At 51.3% G+C, this 16,999-nt stretch overlaps 1 protein-coding gene across 3 annotated transcripts in view; it reads left to right on the top strand.

The window, feature by feature from the left end:
- Nucleotides 1-10,073: 10,073 nt before the first annotated feature.
- Nucleotides 10,074-16,999, top strand: part of NOD2 (nucleotide binding oligomerization domain containing 2) — a 36,312-nt gene continuing 29,386 nt past the window's right edge. For 2 of the 3 annotated variants that reach the window (XM_058527787.1, XM_058527789.1), the window contains exons 1-2: nt 14,769-15,177; nt 16,378-16,844. In XM_058527787.1, coding sequence (XP_058383770.1) covers nt 16,386-16,844 — 459 coding nt within the window. In that variant the 5' untranslated portion in view covers nt 14,769-15,177; nt 16,378-16,385. Of the gene's footprint in view, nt 10,124-14,768; nt 15,178-16,377; nt 16,845-16,999 lie in introns of those variants that run through there. The other variant, XM_058527788.1, reaches the window with a different exon arrangement.

A 16,999-nucleotide genomic window follows, 5' to 3' on the forward strand; every position in this document is an offset into this window, starting at 1 on the left:
ATACTGTTTGTATGCTTTGGTGTCTTGCTTCTTTCATTCAACATTTATGTGAAAAAGATTTATCAGTGTTTTTTTGTGTAGCTGGAGTGTTTTCACTTTTATTGTTGTGTTGTTCCATTATTTGAATACATCATAATTTATCCTTTTTTTTGGAGGGGGCTGTTGATGCACATTTGGGTTGTTTCTAGTTTGGGCCATCATGATCAATGCTGCTGGGAATATTCTCACACATTTATCCACGTGCACATATTCATCTGAGGTGAAATTACTGGGTCTTAGAGCATGAAGAGCCTTAACTGTGCTAGATTGTGCTAGATTATGCCAAACATTTTCCTGAGTGGCTGTGTCATTTTGTACTCCCACCAGCAGGACGTGAGAGTTCTAGGTGGTCCACATCCTCACCTACACTTGATGTAGTCAGTATTCTTTATTTTAGCCATTCTAATGGGTATGTAGTGTTTTTCTCATTATGGTTTTAAGTTGCATTTCCCTAATGACTAGTGATGTTGAGCATCTTTTCATGGGCTTATTTGCCATTCTTATATCCTTTTCAGTGAAGTGCCTGTTCAAGTGCACTGCTCTTTTTTTTTTTTTTTTTTGGTGAGGAAGATTGGCCCCTAGCTAACATCTGTTGCCAATTTTCCTCTTTTTGTTGAGGAAGATTGGCTCTGAGCTAACGTCTGTGCCCAGCCTCCTTTATTTTTTATGTGGGATGCCGCCACAGCATGGTTTGATGAGCGGTGTGTAGGTCCACACCCGGGATTTGAACCTGCAAACCCTGGGCCACCGAAGCAGAGTGCGAGCACTTAACCGCTACACCGCCGGGCCGGCCTCCACTGCTCACTTTTTGATTGGATTATTTTCTTAATGGTTTTTAGGTGTTCTTTATCTATTCATTTGGGTGCATGGGCTTCTCAGTATCTTTTCCCATCCTGTGGTGCATTTGTACTCTCTTAGTGGGGTATTTTGATGAATAGAAGTTGCTGACTTTAAAGTATTCAACCATATCGATCTTTTCTTTCACAGCCAAGGTCTGGAGATTTCTCCTTTATTGTTCTTCTTTATTGTTGCTTCTGCAACAACTACATGGGCCATTGTGAGGCTTAAGATGAGTGAAGATGCACAAAGCACTTAGAACGATGCTGGTGGTAAGCACTATATCAGTACTGGCCTGTCTTGTTATTCTGAAACCTTTCTAGTCTGCCTTTCTCATTTGGCACTCTAGAACACACTTAGGGTAGATTTTTGTGTGGGGTGTGAGGTAGGAGGTCTGGTGTTTTTTTCCCTGTGTTTACTTATTGGCCCACTGCTCTGCAGTGCCATCGCTGTTATAAAAAGAGGACCCATATATGTCAGGTTGGTTTAGCTCAAGGAGAGTGCCATGAATGGTGGCCTCTGGCCTGCTGGCTGGTGAGCCCCTTGAGTGCGGGGCAGTATCTCATTCATCTCTGTCTTGCACTGCCCCACAGACGGCCTGGTGTGGCAGGGAGACGCCGGCTCCGTGTAGAGCATGGCTGGAACTCTCTCCCCCTCCTCCCCCTGGGTCCTGTCCTGCAGCTTTCCAGTTTCCTCCCTCACTCTCTACCTGAGCCCAGAACGTGCGAGACTCTGAGCCCTTCTCTGCAGCCTGTGAGCCTCTCACGCAGCAGCCAGCAACCATAGGCAAGAGTGTGGAAGCCACTGCTTCCTCTTCTCGGGGTGGGAGACGCTCTTTGGAAACCCCCGGACATACAGGGGTGTCTGGCCTGCATAGGAAGTACCTAGCTGGACTAGAGTGACCGGGAGACCCCAGGCTTGCCCACCGGCCGGGTGTTGGCTGTTCTCTGCAGCACAGAGCTTTACGTGTCCGCAAGGACAGGCAAGGCCCCGCGGTCCTGGTGGGAGACACAGGCGTAGGCATCTCCCCCCTGCAGTACTGAAGCCAGATGGTGAGAAGGGGAGCCAGAAGGGAAATGCTGCATCTCAGAGTCTAGAAGTGTCTTACAGAATTCAAACTCTTCTAGAATTCAAACTGCTTGGACCCTTCAGTGGCTTCGCACGGCACTCAGAGTAAGTCCAGACTCTCTCTGAAGCCTCTGTGGTCTGCTGCTGCTCGCCGCCCGACCTCATTTCGCACCACTCCCTGCGTCGCCTACCACACACCGGCCGTCGCGGCCTGCTTTCGGTTCCTCAGACGTGCCTCCTGGCCTTTGTCCTCGCAATTCCTTCAGCCGGCAGTGGCTCTTCCACGACTGGCTCTTTCTTATCCTCAGGATGCAGCGCGGCTGCCTCACCTTTGTGCGGCTTTCCCTGACCCCTCTGTCGAGACCCATCGTGGTTTTGTTTATTTGTTTATTCCACGGTCTCAAATGCCACGACTCTGTGTCAGCATTCTGTCCCCAGTGCTACTGCAGTGCCCGCCCCACGGTGGGTGCTCAGTAATCGTGTGAATGAATGAATGAATGAATGAGCGTGTGAATGTGGACGCGTGGTGACCAGGGCTGAGCCTCCAGCTCAGCCCTGACTCGCTGTGTGACTTGGGCAGCCCACCGCTCCTCTCTGAATCTCAGTTTCCCTAATTGCAACATGAGATTAAGTCAAGGATCCTCCGAGCGCCACTGGGCAAATACCTGAATCCCCCCCGTCACCGGCACTCCGTGGGCTGACAAGCTGGGGACGCCAGCACGACACACCTCCTTTGACAAATTCAACGAGACCTGATCACTCACAGCTGTGCCCCCACAGGCCTGCAAAGAAAACACAAGCCTGCGAGGTGTGTGTTTGCAGGTGACACAGAACCCACTCACATCAATCTTGCTTTTCCCCAGCTGGGGGTACACACAGAAACTTTTAAAAATCTCAACAGGGGCCGGCCCCGTGGCTTAGCAGTTAAGTGCGCGCGCTCCGCTGCTGGCGGCCCAGGTTCAGATCCTGGGCGCGCACCGACGCACCGCTTCTCCGGCCATGCTGAGGCCGCGTCCCACATACAGCAACTAGAAGGATGTGCAACTATGACATACAACTATCTACTGGGGCTTTGGGGGAAAAAATAAATAAATAAAATTATAAAAATCTCAACGGTTTTCTACCATATGATCCAGCACGTCCACTTCTGGGTATTTATCTGAAGAAAACAAAAATACTAACTCAAAAAGATGTATGCACCCCCACGTTCATGGCAGCATTATTTACGATAGCCAAGATCAATCTAAATGTCCGTTGATGGATGGATGGATAAAGAATTGTGATATATAGATACAACGGAATATTATTCAGCCAAAAAAAAAAAGAGAATGAAATCTTGGCATTTGCAACAACATGGATGGATCTTGAGGGCATTATGCTAAGTGAAATAAGTCAGACAGAGAAAGACAAATACTGTATCACCTCACTTATATATGGAATCTAGGAAAAAAAAAAGCTCATAGATACAGAGAACAGACTAGTGGTTGACAGAGGTGGGGATGGGAGGTGGGCAAAATGGGTCAAAAGGTACAAATGCCCAGTTATAAAATAAATAAGTCATGGGGATGTAATGTACAGCGTAGTCACTATAGTTAATAGTACTGTTAATAATACTGTATTGCATATTTGAAAGTTGCTTAGAGAGTAGATCTTAAAAAAAGAATTCTGTGACTACGTATGGTGATAGACAGTAACTAGACTTATTGTGGTGATCATTTCATAATATATACAAATATCAAATCATTATGATGTATCCCTGAAACTAATATTGTTATTAAAAAATTCTTTTTCAAAATAACCCTCAAAGCTTCTTAATATGGTAGGATTTTAAAATTGGGGCGACAGACAGAGTGCGATGTGGGGCGCCGCTGTGGCTGTACTGAGACATGACAGAGGGGTCTGGGGTGTGGGCCTCGATTCTACACAGCAGGGTGGGGGACGCCTCAGCCCCTCCTGGGCCTCACCCAGCTTCAGGACTGTCAGGACCTCTGATCTGTGTAAGGACTCGTGGCTCAGATGTGGGGAGAATCGAACTTTAGTGATCAGCAGAACACACACACCTTGTGTTCCTGGGAGATCTGTTTCTTGGGGTGAAGCCTTTGATGAGTAGTTTGGGTGACGGTTTAGGGCCATCATATAGTTTTAAGGTCTGTGTCCTACACAGAGCGCCTGAAAAGGCAGCACTCTGCTTCTCCAAGAAGGCATCTGTGTCCACGCAGATGAAGGAGGTGCCTTTTTTTCAAGTTTAAAAAGAAGCATGTGGTGGGCTGGCTGTGAGTTAATTAGATGGAGGATTGAGGAACTGTTTTTCAAAGACAGTGAGTTCCGTTGGTGGAACATTTTGTTTTGCTGAAGCGGAATGTGTTAGTTTGGGGTTAGAATGGAAGGGTTTGAGAAAACGGAGGCGATTCTGGAAACCATATGGCAGAGGAGAAGAAGAGAGAGGAGACACATCAAGGGGTCTGCGGAGGAGGGGCCTGTTCTTCAGGGCAGCTGGATTATGTTTGATGGGTGTCTGATCCTCAGCAAAAGTTGCCCAATTCCCTGGTGAGCTTGGAGTTGGGTGAGGGCAGAAGGCGGAGGGAAGTGACGAAATGCTGGGTCTTGTCTTACGGTGGAAATGGAGTGAGGCCAGACGCTGCCCAAGAGACCAAGGCACGTCGGGTTCCCCAGGTTTGAGGCAGCTCCGTGGAAAGCTGCCTGCCCTGATGTGTCCTTCCCTCACACATTATCCCTCTTTTAATGTCACTCAACAAACAAACTCGGGCCAAGCACTGGGCCACAGGCTGAGGTCCTGCAATGATAAAGTGATGTCCAGAGCCCTCAAGGGCTCACAGTCTGATGGGAACCCAGGATGGACACATGAGTGTGAGCTGAAACAGAACGCCATCTAGGCCGAGAGCAAACGAGCGTACAGGCAGGCTGCTCCTCGGCACTTCAGAGGACTGAGAGAGTCCCGTGGGGATGGTGGGGGTCTGGGCAGCTTCCTTGAGGGAGGTGGGCAAAGAAGGATAGGTACGGCCCCAATAAAAGGAGGGAAAAGTGGGCTTGACTAACACTGCCACCATTCTGTAGCTGGGTCACCTTACGCCAATTATTTACCCCTTGGAAACTTAGTCTCTTCATCTCGAGAGTGGGGACAAAGAATAGTACCCATTTCATAAAGATGTTGTGAGGATCATATGACAGATGAGAGTACAGTGCCTGGCATACAGTAAGTGCTCAATAAATGGTAACATTCATATTATAAAGTGTTTAGTGCTTTCTATGTGCAGGAAATGTGCCAAGTCCTAGTATATGTATTCCTCATGACAAGATCTAAGTGGATTGTCAGCACCACTTAACTGTTTTAGGGAAACTGAGGCCAAGGTCAAATCACTGGCTCAAGGGCATAGAGCTAATAAGTAGAGCTGGGATTCAAATCCAGGTTCGCTTGAGTCCAAAGCCCATGCTCTTTTCACCTGTTGCCTCCCACTGGAGCACAGAGTGAGCAAAACATAGAGGCAGGGGGACGAGAGCGTAAGGACGCTGGTGCATCTGGGCGTGGGGGAGCCATTCGTGTGTTCATCCATCTGGGCTGGTTGTGGAAGGGTTTGGACTGGGGTGGGTGGGCTGCTTGGAGGGGGGACCAGCATGGAGGCTGGTGTGAGGCCAGGTGACCTTCTGTGTCAGCAGCAGCAGCTATGCTGGGCAGGGCCTCCTCCCTCCCAGACCTGCCAGAGATAGTCCTAGCTCCTGGGGCAGCCCTGGGGCACAGGCAACTGGCGATCTGTCCCTCCACCAGCCTCCTGACCAGGGAGAACTTTAAATGACACAATCTGGAGGGTTTCTCCTGAAGAGGAAAAGTCCCAGGCCTGGGGATTCCCAGGAGCTTTGTCCTCCTGCCCCTTCTGAGCACTGCCTGGCTGGTGCCTGGGTCAGAGCACCTGGGGACAGGAATGTCACCAAAGGGTCCCAAATGCCTGTCCCTGGTATAGGGTCCTGAACACAGAGAGGTTTTGATAGATGCCTCTTAACTCACTGAAAAGTTTTATAAAATTATTATTATACAAGTAACATATACTTATTAGGAAATACAGGTTAGCAAAAAAGAGTTTTAAAAATCCTCTTACGGTTGTAAGTAAATTTTGAAGGATAGTCTTTTAGGTTTTTCAATGCACATATTCATAGAATTTTATTACAGACTAGGGGCATACTACACAAAACATTTTTGAAACCCACTTGTTTTCTATTGAGATATAATTCACATAGCATAAAATTCATCCTTTTAAGGTATATAATTCAGTGGTTTTTAATATATTCACAAGGTTGTGTAGCCATCATCATGATCTAATTCCAGAACATTTTCATCATGCCAAAAAGAAACCTGGTTCCCATTCAGTCACTCCCCATTCCTTCTTCCTTCCAGGCCCTGGCAACCACGACTCTCCTTTCTGTCTCTACAGGTTTGCCTAGTCTGGACATTTCATATAAATGGATTCATACAATACGTGGCATTTTGTGTCTGGCTTCTTTCACTTAGCATAATGTTTTCAAGGTCTGTCTATGTTGTAGCAGGTTTCAATACCTCATTCCTTTTTATGGCTGAATAATATTCCATTGTATGGATATACCACATTTTATTTTTCCAATCATTGGTTGATGGGCATTTGGGTTGTTTCTACATTTTGGCTATCGTGAATAACACTGCTATGAACATATGTGTACAAGTTTTTGTGTGCACATGTGTTTTCCATTCTCTTGAGTACACACCCTGGAGTGGAGTTGCTGGGTCATATGGTAACTCTCTGTTTAACTTTTTGAAGAACCGCCAAACTATTTTCCACATCAGCAGCACCATTTACGTCCCTACCAGCAATGTGTGAGGGTTTCAACTTCTCCACATTCTTGCCAACACTTGTTGTTTTCTATCTTTTTGATTATAGCCACCTCTGTGGGTGTGAAGTGGTATCTCATTGTGGTTTTGATTTGTATTTCCCTAATGACTAATGATGTTGAGCATCTTTTCATGTGTTTATTGGCCACATCTCCCTTGGAGTAATGTCCACTCCAATCCTTTACTCATTTAAAAAATTGCATTAGTCTTTTCATTGTTGAGTTTTAGGAGTCCTTTGTATATTCTGAACATGATTTGCAAATATTTTCTCCCATTCTCTTGGTTGTCTTTTCACTTTCTTGATAGTGTTCTTTGAAGCACAAAAGTTCGTGATTTTAATCAAGTCCAATTTATTTTTCTTTGGTTGCTTGTGCTTAGGTGTCATCTGAGAAATCACTGCCCCAGCCAAGGTCAGGAAGAGTCACACCTAGACTGACTTCCAGGACTTTTATATTTCAGCTCTTACATTGAGGTCTTTGATCCATTTTGAATTAGTTTTTGTATATAGTATGAGGTGGGGGGTCCAAATTCGTTCTTTTGCATGAGGCTATCCAATTTTCCCAGCACCATTTGTTGAAAACACTACTCTTTCCCCATGAGTTGTCTTGGCATTCTTCTTGAAAAGCAACTTACCTTATGAATTTAGCCTTATACTATGGACGTTTCTGTATGCTAATAAACATGCCTCTATAGCATCTTTTCAAAATAAGTTTCTAGGGGCCGGGCCGGTGGCGCAGTGGTTAAGTGCGCATGCTCCGCTTTGGCGGCCCGAGGTTTCCGCAGGTTCGGATCCCGGCTGCGTGCGCACCAACGCACCGCTTGTCAAGCCATGCTGTGGCAGCGTCCCATATAAAGTGGAGGAAGATGGGCACGGATGTTAGCCCAGGGCCAGTCTTCCTCAGCAAGAAGAGGAGGATTGGCATTGGTTGGATGTTAGCTCAGAGCTGATCTTCCTCACACACGCAAAAATAAATAAATAAAATAAATAAATTTCTATTAAAATATAACAAGCATAAAGGAAAATGCAAATATCATAAGTGTTTAGCTTGATCAGTTTTCACAAAGTATTTGCACCCATGTGGCCACCACTCAGATAAAAAAAAACGTAGAATACTACTAGCACCCCAGAAATCCCCTTTGTCCCCCTCCTGGTCACTACCTCCAACCTCCTCCCCAGTGGTAACCTCTATCCTGGCTCCAATCCCTGTAATTTAGTTTTTCCTGCTTTTGAACTTTATATAAATGACATCGGACAGTATTATGCTTTTGCATCTGGATTCTTTCACTCAACGTGATGTTTGTGAGGCTGCAATAGTTCATTCACTTTCATTGGTTATTAGAATTACAGCATCATTTGTGGTACATTCACATAACAAATATTTATTGCATGCCAGTCCCCATGCTAGGCCCTGGGATGAGGCAGGGAACAAGATAGTAAGGTTCCTGTTCCTCAGAGCTCATGTTCTTTTGTGTGAGAGACTGACACCAAAGACGATAAATACTTAAATATATAGGATGTTGTGTACAGATAAGTGCAATAGAGAAAAATACAAAATAAAGCAGGCAAAGGGATGTGGGGGGAGTGGCTGCAATTGTACACAGGATGGTCAGGGAAGGCCTCGCCGAGAAAGTCACACTGAAGCAAAGGCCTGAGAGAGGAGAAGGAGGGAGCCATGTAGATTTCTAGAGGAAGGGCATTCCAGGCAGAGGGAGGAGCAAATGCAAAGGCCCAGAGGTGGCAGCAGGCTTGGCATTTTCCAGAAACAGCCAGGAGACCAGTGGCTGGAGCAGAATGAATGAGTGGAGAATGAGGAGGGGTTCAGAGAGGGCACTGGGCACAAACAGCAATTGTAAGGATTTCTTTGACTTTTACTCTGAGATGGGACTCACTGGAGGGGTTTCAGCAGAGGAATGACATAATTTGACGTTTTTTACAGGCTCACTGTGGCTGCTGTGTTGAAGAGAGACTGTAGCTGGAATCATGGAGAGTGGCTAGGAGCTCTTGCCGTAACCCAGGTGAGACGCATGGTGATTTGGACCCAGGCGATAATGGTAGATGTAGTAAGAAATAGCTGCCTTCTGGATATATTTTGAAGGTCAAGCTGGAAAATTTGGTCCCAGGTTGGATTGGGGTATGAGAGAAGATGAGTCAGTTAAGTTTTCCAGGCTCAGTTGCCCTGTCAGTTTCTTAAGTAATCTCCTATTATTGGGCAATCAGGAGGCTTCCAGCTTTTCGCCGTTACAGAGAAGATGGTGGTGAACATCCTCATAGACAGAGCTGTACACCATCCAGGATTTCCCTGGGGTAGTGTCCATCCTTGGAACGCAGCATTCAACCTTCAACCTCAGCCGACTGTGCACCCCCCTGCAGGTATTTATCTGGAGGCAGTGTGGGGTAGTGGTTAGAGCACAACCTTTGGAGCCAGGCGCCTGGGGGCAAATCTTGGCTCTGCTGTCACTACTTGGGCAGGCGAACACACTTGTCCGTGTCTCAGTTTGTTTCTTTATAAACTGAGGATAATGATAGTCACTACCCTGCAGATAGGATTAACTGAGTTAAGGTGTGTACAGCCTGGCACATAGTAAGCTCTTTGTTAATGTCAGGATTTTCCTTTAAATTGAATTCCATTTAAAATTTTCCAAATACAAGTGTTTTAAAAGGAACGTTTATATTAATACCTTCGATAGAAAACCAGTGTGGCGTGCTCGGAAGAATAGGAAATCATAAAATAAAATAGACTTAATTTAATGGAAAGGAAACAGTGCTGTCCAGTTCTGGTTAGATATTGCCGCGGGGAGGACCGGCAGTGTGAGAGACGCTGTGAGCGCTGAACCGAGACGCTGCTCCTGAACTCCAACGGAAGGGTGCCAAGGACAAGGAAGAAAGAGGAACTGTGATGCCCTCGCCCACCACGTAACCCAGCCCGCTCCAGAGGCGGCGGCTCTGGGACTCCACAACGTCAAGGCTTGAGATGCCCGAGGACTTCCCGACTTGTCCTGAGGGCCTCTCGGGTTGAGAGGGGCGCACCTGGCGGGTCACAGCACAGCCGCCCCGCCCCGCGGGCGCCCGGCCCCCTCCCGCCGCTCTCCGCCGGCGCTCGGAGCGCTCGGGGCGGCCGGGGGCGGCGCCGGGGGCGGGGCGCGGGGACCGCAGGGGCGTGGCCGGCCGCGCAGGGGTGGGGTGGGCGGCAGCGGGGGCGGGTGCCCGGGGACAGGGCCGGCCCGCGGCGGGGGCACGGCGGGCGGACCGAGAGCCCGCGCAGCCCGGGCCGGAGCGGAGCGGGGCCCGGAGTGGCGGCCGCGGTGAGTGCCCCTGAGCCGGCGCGGGGACGGCGGGGACACGGCGGGCGCCCAGGCTCCCGCCCCGGGACTCGGACAGCTGGCCTCGGAGCCGGCCCGGCCGCCAGGCTTAGGGAGGGGCTGCCTCGGTTTCCCCTTGGGGGAGTCCCGGGGACTAGATGGAAGGTAGAAGGAAAGGGGGCGTCTCGAGGATGGGGAGCCCCCTGGCGGGCCGTGGCTACAGAGGATCAGGGGGCTTGGGGATGTGGGCGGAGCTTCCAGACCCCAGGAGCCTTTGAGGTCTGGGGAGAGCTGTGATTTGGGGATGAGGGGCTGTGGAGGGAGAGCCTGCTTGATGAGAAGTCCTGAGCTCCGGGCTGGCCTGGGAATGAGGAGGCCAGGCTTCAGGTCTCAGCAGAGGCTACTCTCTGTCGAGTCCCTTCCTCTCTCCCGGCCTCAGTTTCCCCATGTCTGTGAATGGGTGGGTGTAAGCGAGAGAGTGCCTCAGGGGAGTCACCCCATGGGAGTCTCCTCCCCCTCCTTGGTGTGTGTGGAGACCCTGCTCATTCCCCATGCCGGCCCAGACAGGCCCTCACCAGGGGCGGCCCAGCATCGGATTCTCTGTGTCTTTTGCCCTCTCCTTTGCCCCTCATGTTGGGGAGCAGCCGTCTGGTCTGCTTGCTTTCCAACAAATGAAAAAGCCCCCAAATCTCCCTGAGGAGAGCCTCCCCCAGCTGACCCCTGGCTCTGGGTCTGTTCTCGCTTCTTCCCCTCTTTCTGAGCCCTTAGCTTCTCCCTGCCAATGGCCTTGGTCTCCCCATGGGCTGTTCCCGGCCATAGGATCCTCGTCCCATAGAGGGGACAAGCCTGCCGTGTCACCTGTCCCCTGACGCTGTGGTGAAGAAGACCAGAGTGACATCCCTGTTGCCTCTGTTCTCCTGTCCCAATTGCTCCGCCCCTAAGTTTGTTGGTTACTCAGATCTTTGCCAATTTGCACCCTGGGATCTGAGGCTGGAAGGGACCCCAGCCAGCCCACCTCCCCCCAACCCGGTGCAGGATCCCTTTGCTGCATTTGCTCAGGGACTGCGAGCTCGTTCCTTATGAGGTGGCTGTTCAGCGTCCCGCAGCTCTCGTCTCACTTAGCTGAAATCTGTGCCTTGCTGATTCCACCCCTTGGCTCCACTGCTGCCTTCTGGAACCTGCGGTTAATTCATTCTTTTATTCTTTCACACAATCTTTGTCGGTGAGACACTGGGGATATCGCAATGAAAAAATCAGACCCAGCTCCCTGCCCTCACGGAGTTCTTATTCTAGAAAAGAGTGGGACAGCAGGCAAATAAGTAAATACATGGTATGTCAGGTGGGGGGAAGTACCATGGAGAAAAATAAAGCAGGCGGGGAGATGAGGTGTTGGGGTGGGTATTGCAATTTTCTATTGCCTAGTCAGGGATGGGCTCCCTGAGGTGGTGACCACTGAGCAAAGCCTTGAAGGAGGGAGGGGTGAGCTCTGGGGGGGAAGGGACAGTGCAGAGGGAAGAGCTCTGCAGAGGAAACAGCACCTGCAGAGGCGCCCCGGCAGGAGCATGCCCTGCAGGAGCAGGTCTGGCTGTTCCAGGAACAAGGAGGAGTCCAGTGTGGCTGGAGCAGGGTGGTGAGGAGCCAGTGGGGCATTAGTAGTAAATGAGTGCAGAGAGGTAAGAGGGGAACTGGGGGTCCAGTGCCTGGGGCCTTGAAGGTCACGGCGAGGGCTGTGGTTTTCACTCTGAGTGCAAGGGCAGCCGCTGGAGGGCGTTGAGCAGAGAAGTCACCTGCTCTGACTTAGGGGTCAGCAGGTGCATCTGGCTGTGGCGGGAGAAGAGACTGTAGGGTGTGAGGGCAGAAAGGGGGGACCGGTGAGGGGCCCACTGTTGTCATTCTGGGAGAGACCATGGGGGCTTGTACCCATGGCGTAGAGGTGGCGACATAATCTCGGTTTCAGATTTGGGATATATTTTGAAGGTAGGGTGGATAGGATTTGGGGTGCGAGAGAAAGGTGGAGTCGAGGATGACTTGGAGTTTCTGGGGCCCGAGCATCCAGAAGTTTGGAGCTGCCATTGACTGAAATGGGAGCTGTTTAGGGGAAGATACGGAGTTTGGTTTTGTGCTTGTTAAGTTTGAGATGCCCATTAGGCATCCATGTGAAGATATCCAGTAGGCAGCTGGGAAAAGTTTAGTGGAGAGGGTGGAGCAGGAAACAAATTTTGGGCGTCCTCACCATTTAGCTGGCATTTAAAGCTGGAAGAGCAGGTGGGCTCGCTTAGAGATGGAGTGATAGGGAAAAAAGAGGTCAAACCAGGGGATTCCGGTGCTCCCAGCGTTAGGGACCAGCCAAGGAGACAGAAAGGGCAGCCGGTGAGAGGGGAGGTAAAATCAGAGGGCTGGGGTGTCCTGGACGGCAACACAGAAAGTGCTCCAAGGAGGAGGGAGGGAGCGATTATGACAGCCGCCTTTGACAGAGCAAGCAAAATGAGGGCTGAGAGCGGAGCAACGTGGAGGTCACTGGTGACCACGCTGAAAGCAGTCTGGGGGGCGCGGGGGACCGTCATTGGAGGGGATGGGGGAGGACTTGAGGACAGCAGTACAGACAACAGACAAGGAGTCCTGCTGTGAAGGGGGGCAGAGAAATGAGGTTGGACTTGAAAGGGGAAGTGGGGGTAGAAAGAGGGCTTTACTTTTAGAATGGAGAAATTACAGTCTGGTTGTGTGCTGGTGGGAAATGCTTTCCTAGAGACAAGTTCGGTGAAGGGGGCGAGAATGGAAGATGGCTGCAGGAGGGCAGGGGGATGGATCCTGTGCCCCAGGGAGGCTTGGCCCCAGCTGAAAGCCAGGACAGTTCAACAGCTGGCCTTCCCTGGGCCTCCCTCCCTCTCCTGTCTGCAGGGGCCCAGTGGACTGAGATTTCAGCACTTAAACACATTAACTGGCTCGGGGCCCCAGAGAAACCAGGCTGGCTGTGGTCTCAGGAAGGAAGAAGGTGTCAGGACTTGGGGATAAGGGAGGACCCACGTGTGTTGCCCCTTCTGCTTGATCCTCTTTCAGCAAGGAAGTGCCCCTCCGTTGCATGGGTGGGCTTCACTTTCCTGGAGGAGAGACTGTAATGACTCCAAAGGTGTGGTCACTGAAGTGGAGAAGAAAAGGCACTGCGATAGGCTGATGTATTTAGTCTGAAGGGGGGAAGTCTGAGCAGGTGATCAAGGGGCAAGAGGCAGGATTTTAGGGACAGTTTTTATGAAATAGGTGATGAGTGGACATGTATTTTCTTTCTCCCAGTTTGAATTGAAGCAGGAGAAACTTAAGCTAGATATAAGGAGGAGCTTCCTGAGCTGGTTAGTGAGGACAGTAAGAAGGCCAGATCCTCCCCCCTCAGTGTTTAAGATGGGAGAGGACAATGCCTGTTCAGAGACAGGGGGCTGGCCAAATTGGTCCTTGGGGATTCTCCCTGCTCTGAGGTTTCTGGAAGAAAGCCAGGGCAGAAGATGGAACTTTCCAGCTGCTAGGGGGAGGACAGAGTGCCGAACCTTATGGCTTGGCCTGCCTCTCCCTCCTGGTGTCCACAGAGCCCTGATGTCACTGGCTTGGGTGTGTGTGGCTTGAGCGTCCATCGGGCTGCCCCAGACTTGGTGTGTTCAGGAAGGGCCCTGCTTACTCACAGCTTGTCCCTCTGTTGGTGAGCACTTCTGTGGGCGTGTCTCAGGTCCCAGCGGGGTCTCTCAGTGTGGGTCATGGTGGACGCACAAGGCTTTGCACCAGAACTGCTGAGAATTACCTATTTCTGCACAGCTGGTTGGACAACTCTGGCTTCTGGCTCATCCTTCCGGGGTTTCCCCGGAAGCTAGGGTCTCTGGGCAGATCCAGGCCTGTCAGTCCTGTTCTACTCGGCTGTTGCCTTCCTGCTCTAGGCCTGACCGCGGATGACTGAGCCATGCTTGCTCCACCTCGCCTGATGAGCTCTGATGGGGGGAGGATGGTCCGGCTCTGCCCATGTGGAGGAGAGAGTAGCCGTCCATCGTTAGGCATCTCCTGGGTGAGAGGAGCAGGCATCGTCCTGTCTCATGTTAACTTTCAACTTGTTAATTCCTGGCTGCGCACATGCCCTCCAAGCGTCAGGTCAGAGAGAGAGTGCCGACCCCATTTCTGGGCTGTTCCCATTTCCGGGTGAATGGTTCTCTTCCCCAGGACCTGGGCAGGGGGTTGGTGAAGCTGGTGTTTCCACAGCTGAGGACCGCTCCAGGGCCAAGCCCAGAGCTCTTCCTACCCCTTCCTGTTCTCTCTTCTCCCCATCTCCACCTCTACTCTCTTGGCTCCTCGGCTTAGCCTTGGCCGTGGGCACAAGGAGGCAGCCTGCTTGGCTGCAGAGAACTATTTTAGCTACAGCAGTTGGTTTACAGTGGCTTCTGCACTGGGTATGCTCTCCGTCCCAGGCTGCAGACATGCGGGTAACCTCGCTGCCTCCATTTCCTCGTCTGGCCGGCACAGGCTTCCAGTCTAAGTGTTGGCAGCATTCTGAGTTGGAGATTTCTCCTTTCGCTCACCTTGGCTGGCATTTGAAGGTGGCACAGAATGTTCCAGCCCCTTCCCTTGCTCTGTGGATGTTTGATTCATGAACATTCCCACTGTGCCTCCCCTGGGCCCAGCCCTGTGCCAAGCTTAGGAATGGATGCCAGGGTGAGTAGGACCCAGGCTTCAGCTAGGGCCAGGAAGGGAGTGAGACACAGAAACCACCAATAGGAAAGATGCAAGCCTCTCGAGGTCTGCTCCCTTCAGTTTCTCGGAATGTCCCTGTTTTATAAAAAGAAGCAGACGTTCCTCTTCTTTTTCCATACCTACACTCTTTCGCTTTCATTTTCTCTGGGCACTGCACCAGCCCACGTCCCTGGACCATGTGACAGTGGCAGAATGGAACCTGCTGAGAGATTCTCTCTGCTGCTTGGGAACCCGCTCAGGGCTTGAAGCTCCCAGAGATCGCGTCCCCTCGAATTCCCAGAACCCAGAGTCTGAGGGCTGAGGCCAGAGCAAGCCGTTGGCAGAGGCAACAGCATGTAATGTGTGGTGGTGAGGGGGTGGGAGGGAGAGGAGGGCTGGGGGCAGTTGGGAAGGGGGCAGTGGTGACCGGATCAACACACCTGTAAGCTTTGAGACCTCTTCGTTTGCACCGTGCTTTTCCTTTCACCTGGGTTGGGATCTTTATAGCAATCTCTAGGTCTGCCCCTTGGGGTAGCAGTGGGTTCCCTACACAAGCATGGGTTCAGGGCCCCTGAGCCAGCCCGGATATAAGGGAAGTGAAGGCATGCATTCTGGAGTCGCCCCGCTTGGGATCAAATCCTACCTCCCCCTCATGTAGCTGTGAGCCCTTGTACAAGTCACTTAGCCTCTCTGTGCTTCAGTTTCGTCATCCGTAGAATGGGGCTGATCGTAGCACCTACTTCAGAGTGGTGGGGAGAGTTAAATGAACTCACACATGAAAGCACTTAGGATGGTGCCTGGCACATGGTGTGTGCTTAATAAATATTAGCCGTTATTGGGCCGGCCCCGTGGCTTAGCGGTTAAGTGCGCACGCTCCGCTACTGGCGGCCCGATTTCGGATCCTAGGCGCGCACCGACACACCGCTTCTCCGGCCATGCTGAGGCCACGTCCCACTTACAGCAACTAGAAGGATGTGCAACTATGACATACAACTATCTACTGGGGCTTTGGGGGTGAAAAAATAAAAAAGGAGGAGGATTGGCAGTAGATGTTAGCTCAGAGCCGGTCTTCCTCAGCAAAAAGAGAAGGATTAGCATGGATGTTAGCTCAGGGCTGATCTTCCTCACACACACAAAAAAATAGCCATTATTGAAGAAGGAGCTGCTGTAGCTGGAATCTGAGGAGCATGGAAGGCCCCTCATAAGGCCTCAGAGAATTAATTCCCTGCTTCCTTGGGAGACATGGCTCCTAATATTAGCTCCATATTTTGGGCTTCCTAACTTTTTAAACTTCTTAAGCCAGGGATGTAGCGTGGATGTGGGAACCAGGTCCTGATTTAACTCTTGGCTGCTTCAAATTCTCTGTGGGACCTGGAGCCTGTTGCTTGCCCTCTCTGGGCCCCAGACTGCACAGCTGTACCATGGGGAGCGTGGGTTGGGTAGTGTCTGAGGGTGGAAGGGCTGTGGCCGGCTTGGACTCGGGGTGGGGCAGACTTGCCACCTCCACTGCCCCCCACCCGCTTCCGGAAAAGTCCTGACTTCGCTCTCCTCCCCAGGTTGTGAAATGTGCACGCAGGAGGCGTTCCAGGCGCAGAGGAGCCAGCTGGTGGGGCTGCTCGTCTCGGGGTCCCTGGAGGGCTTTGAGAGTGTCCTGGACTGGCTGCTTTCCTGGGAAGTCCTCTCCCGGGAAGACTACGAGACCCTCAGCCTCCTGGGCCAGCCCCTCTCCCACTTGGCCAGGTGCCTTCTGGACACTGTCTGGAAGAAGGGTGCCTGGGGCTGTGAACAGCTCATCGCGGCTGTCCAGGAGGCCCAGGCCGACAGCCAGTCCCCCGAGCTTCCTTGTGGCTGGGACCCCCACTCAGCCCACCCAGCCCGTGACTTGCAGAGTCACCGGCCAGCCATTGTCAGGAGACTCTACAGCCATGTGGAGGGCGTGCTGGACCTGGCGCATGAGCGGGGCTTTGTCAGCCGGTACGAATGTGATGAAATCAGGTTGCCCATCTTCACGTCATCCCAGCGGGTAAGGCGCTTCCGTCTTGGGTAATCAGAGTTCACTGCAAAAGGGTGCTTAGTCACCAGATGAATTTGTCTTCGTGAAGTCAGCCCTATGGGGAGACACGGGTCATGGGATTCCCTCTGAAAAGGCAGCCAGGCAGGTAAAAGTTGCTCTGGATT

This window comes from Diceros bicornis, chromosome 32 (genome assembly GCF_020826845.1).
Source record: "Diceros bicornis minor isolate mBicDic1 chromosome 32, mDicBic1.mat.cur, whole genome shotgun sequence".
In the NCBI taxonomy this organism is placed as follows: Eukaryota; Metazoa; Chordata; class Mammalia; order Perissodactyla; family Rhinocerotidae; genus Diceros; species Diceros bicornis.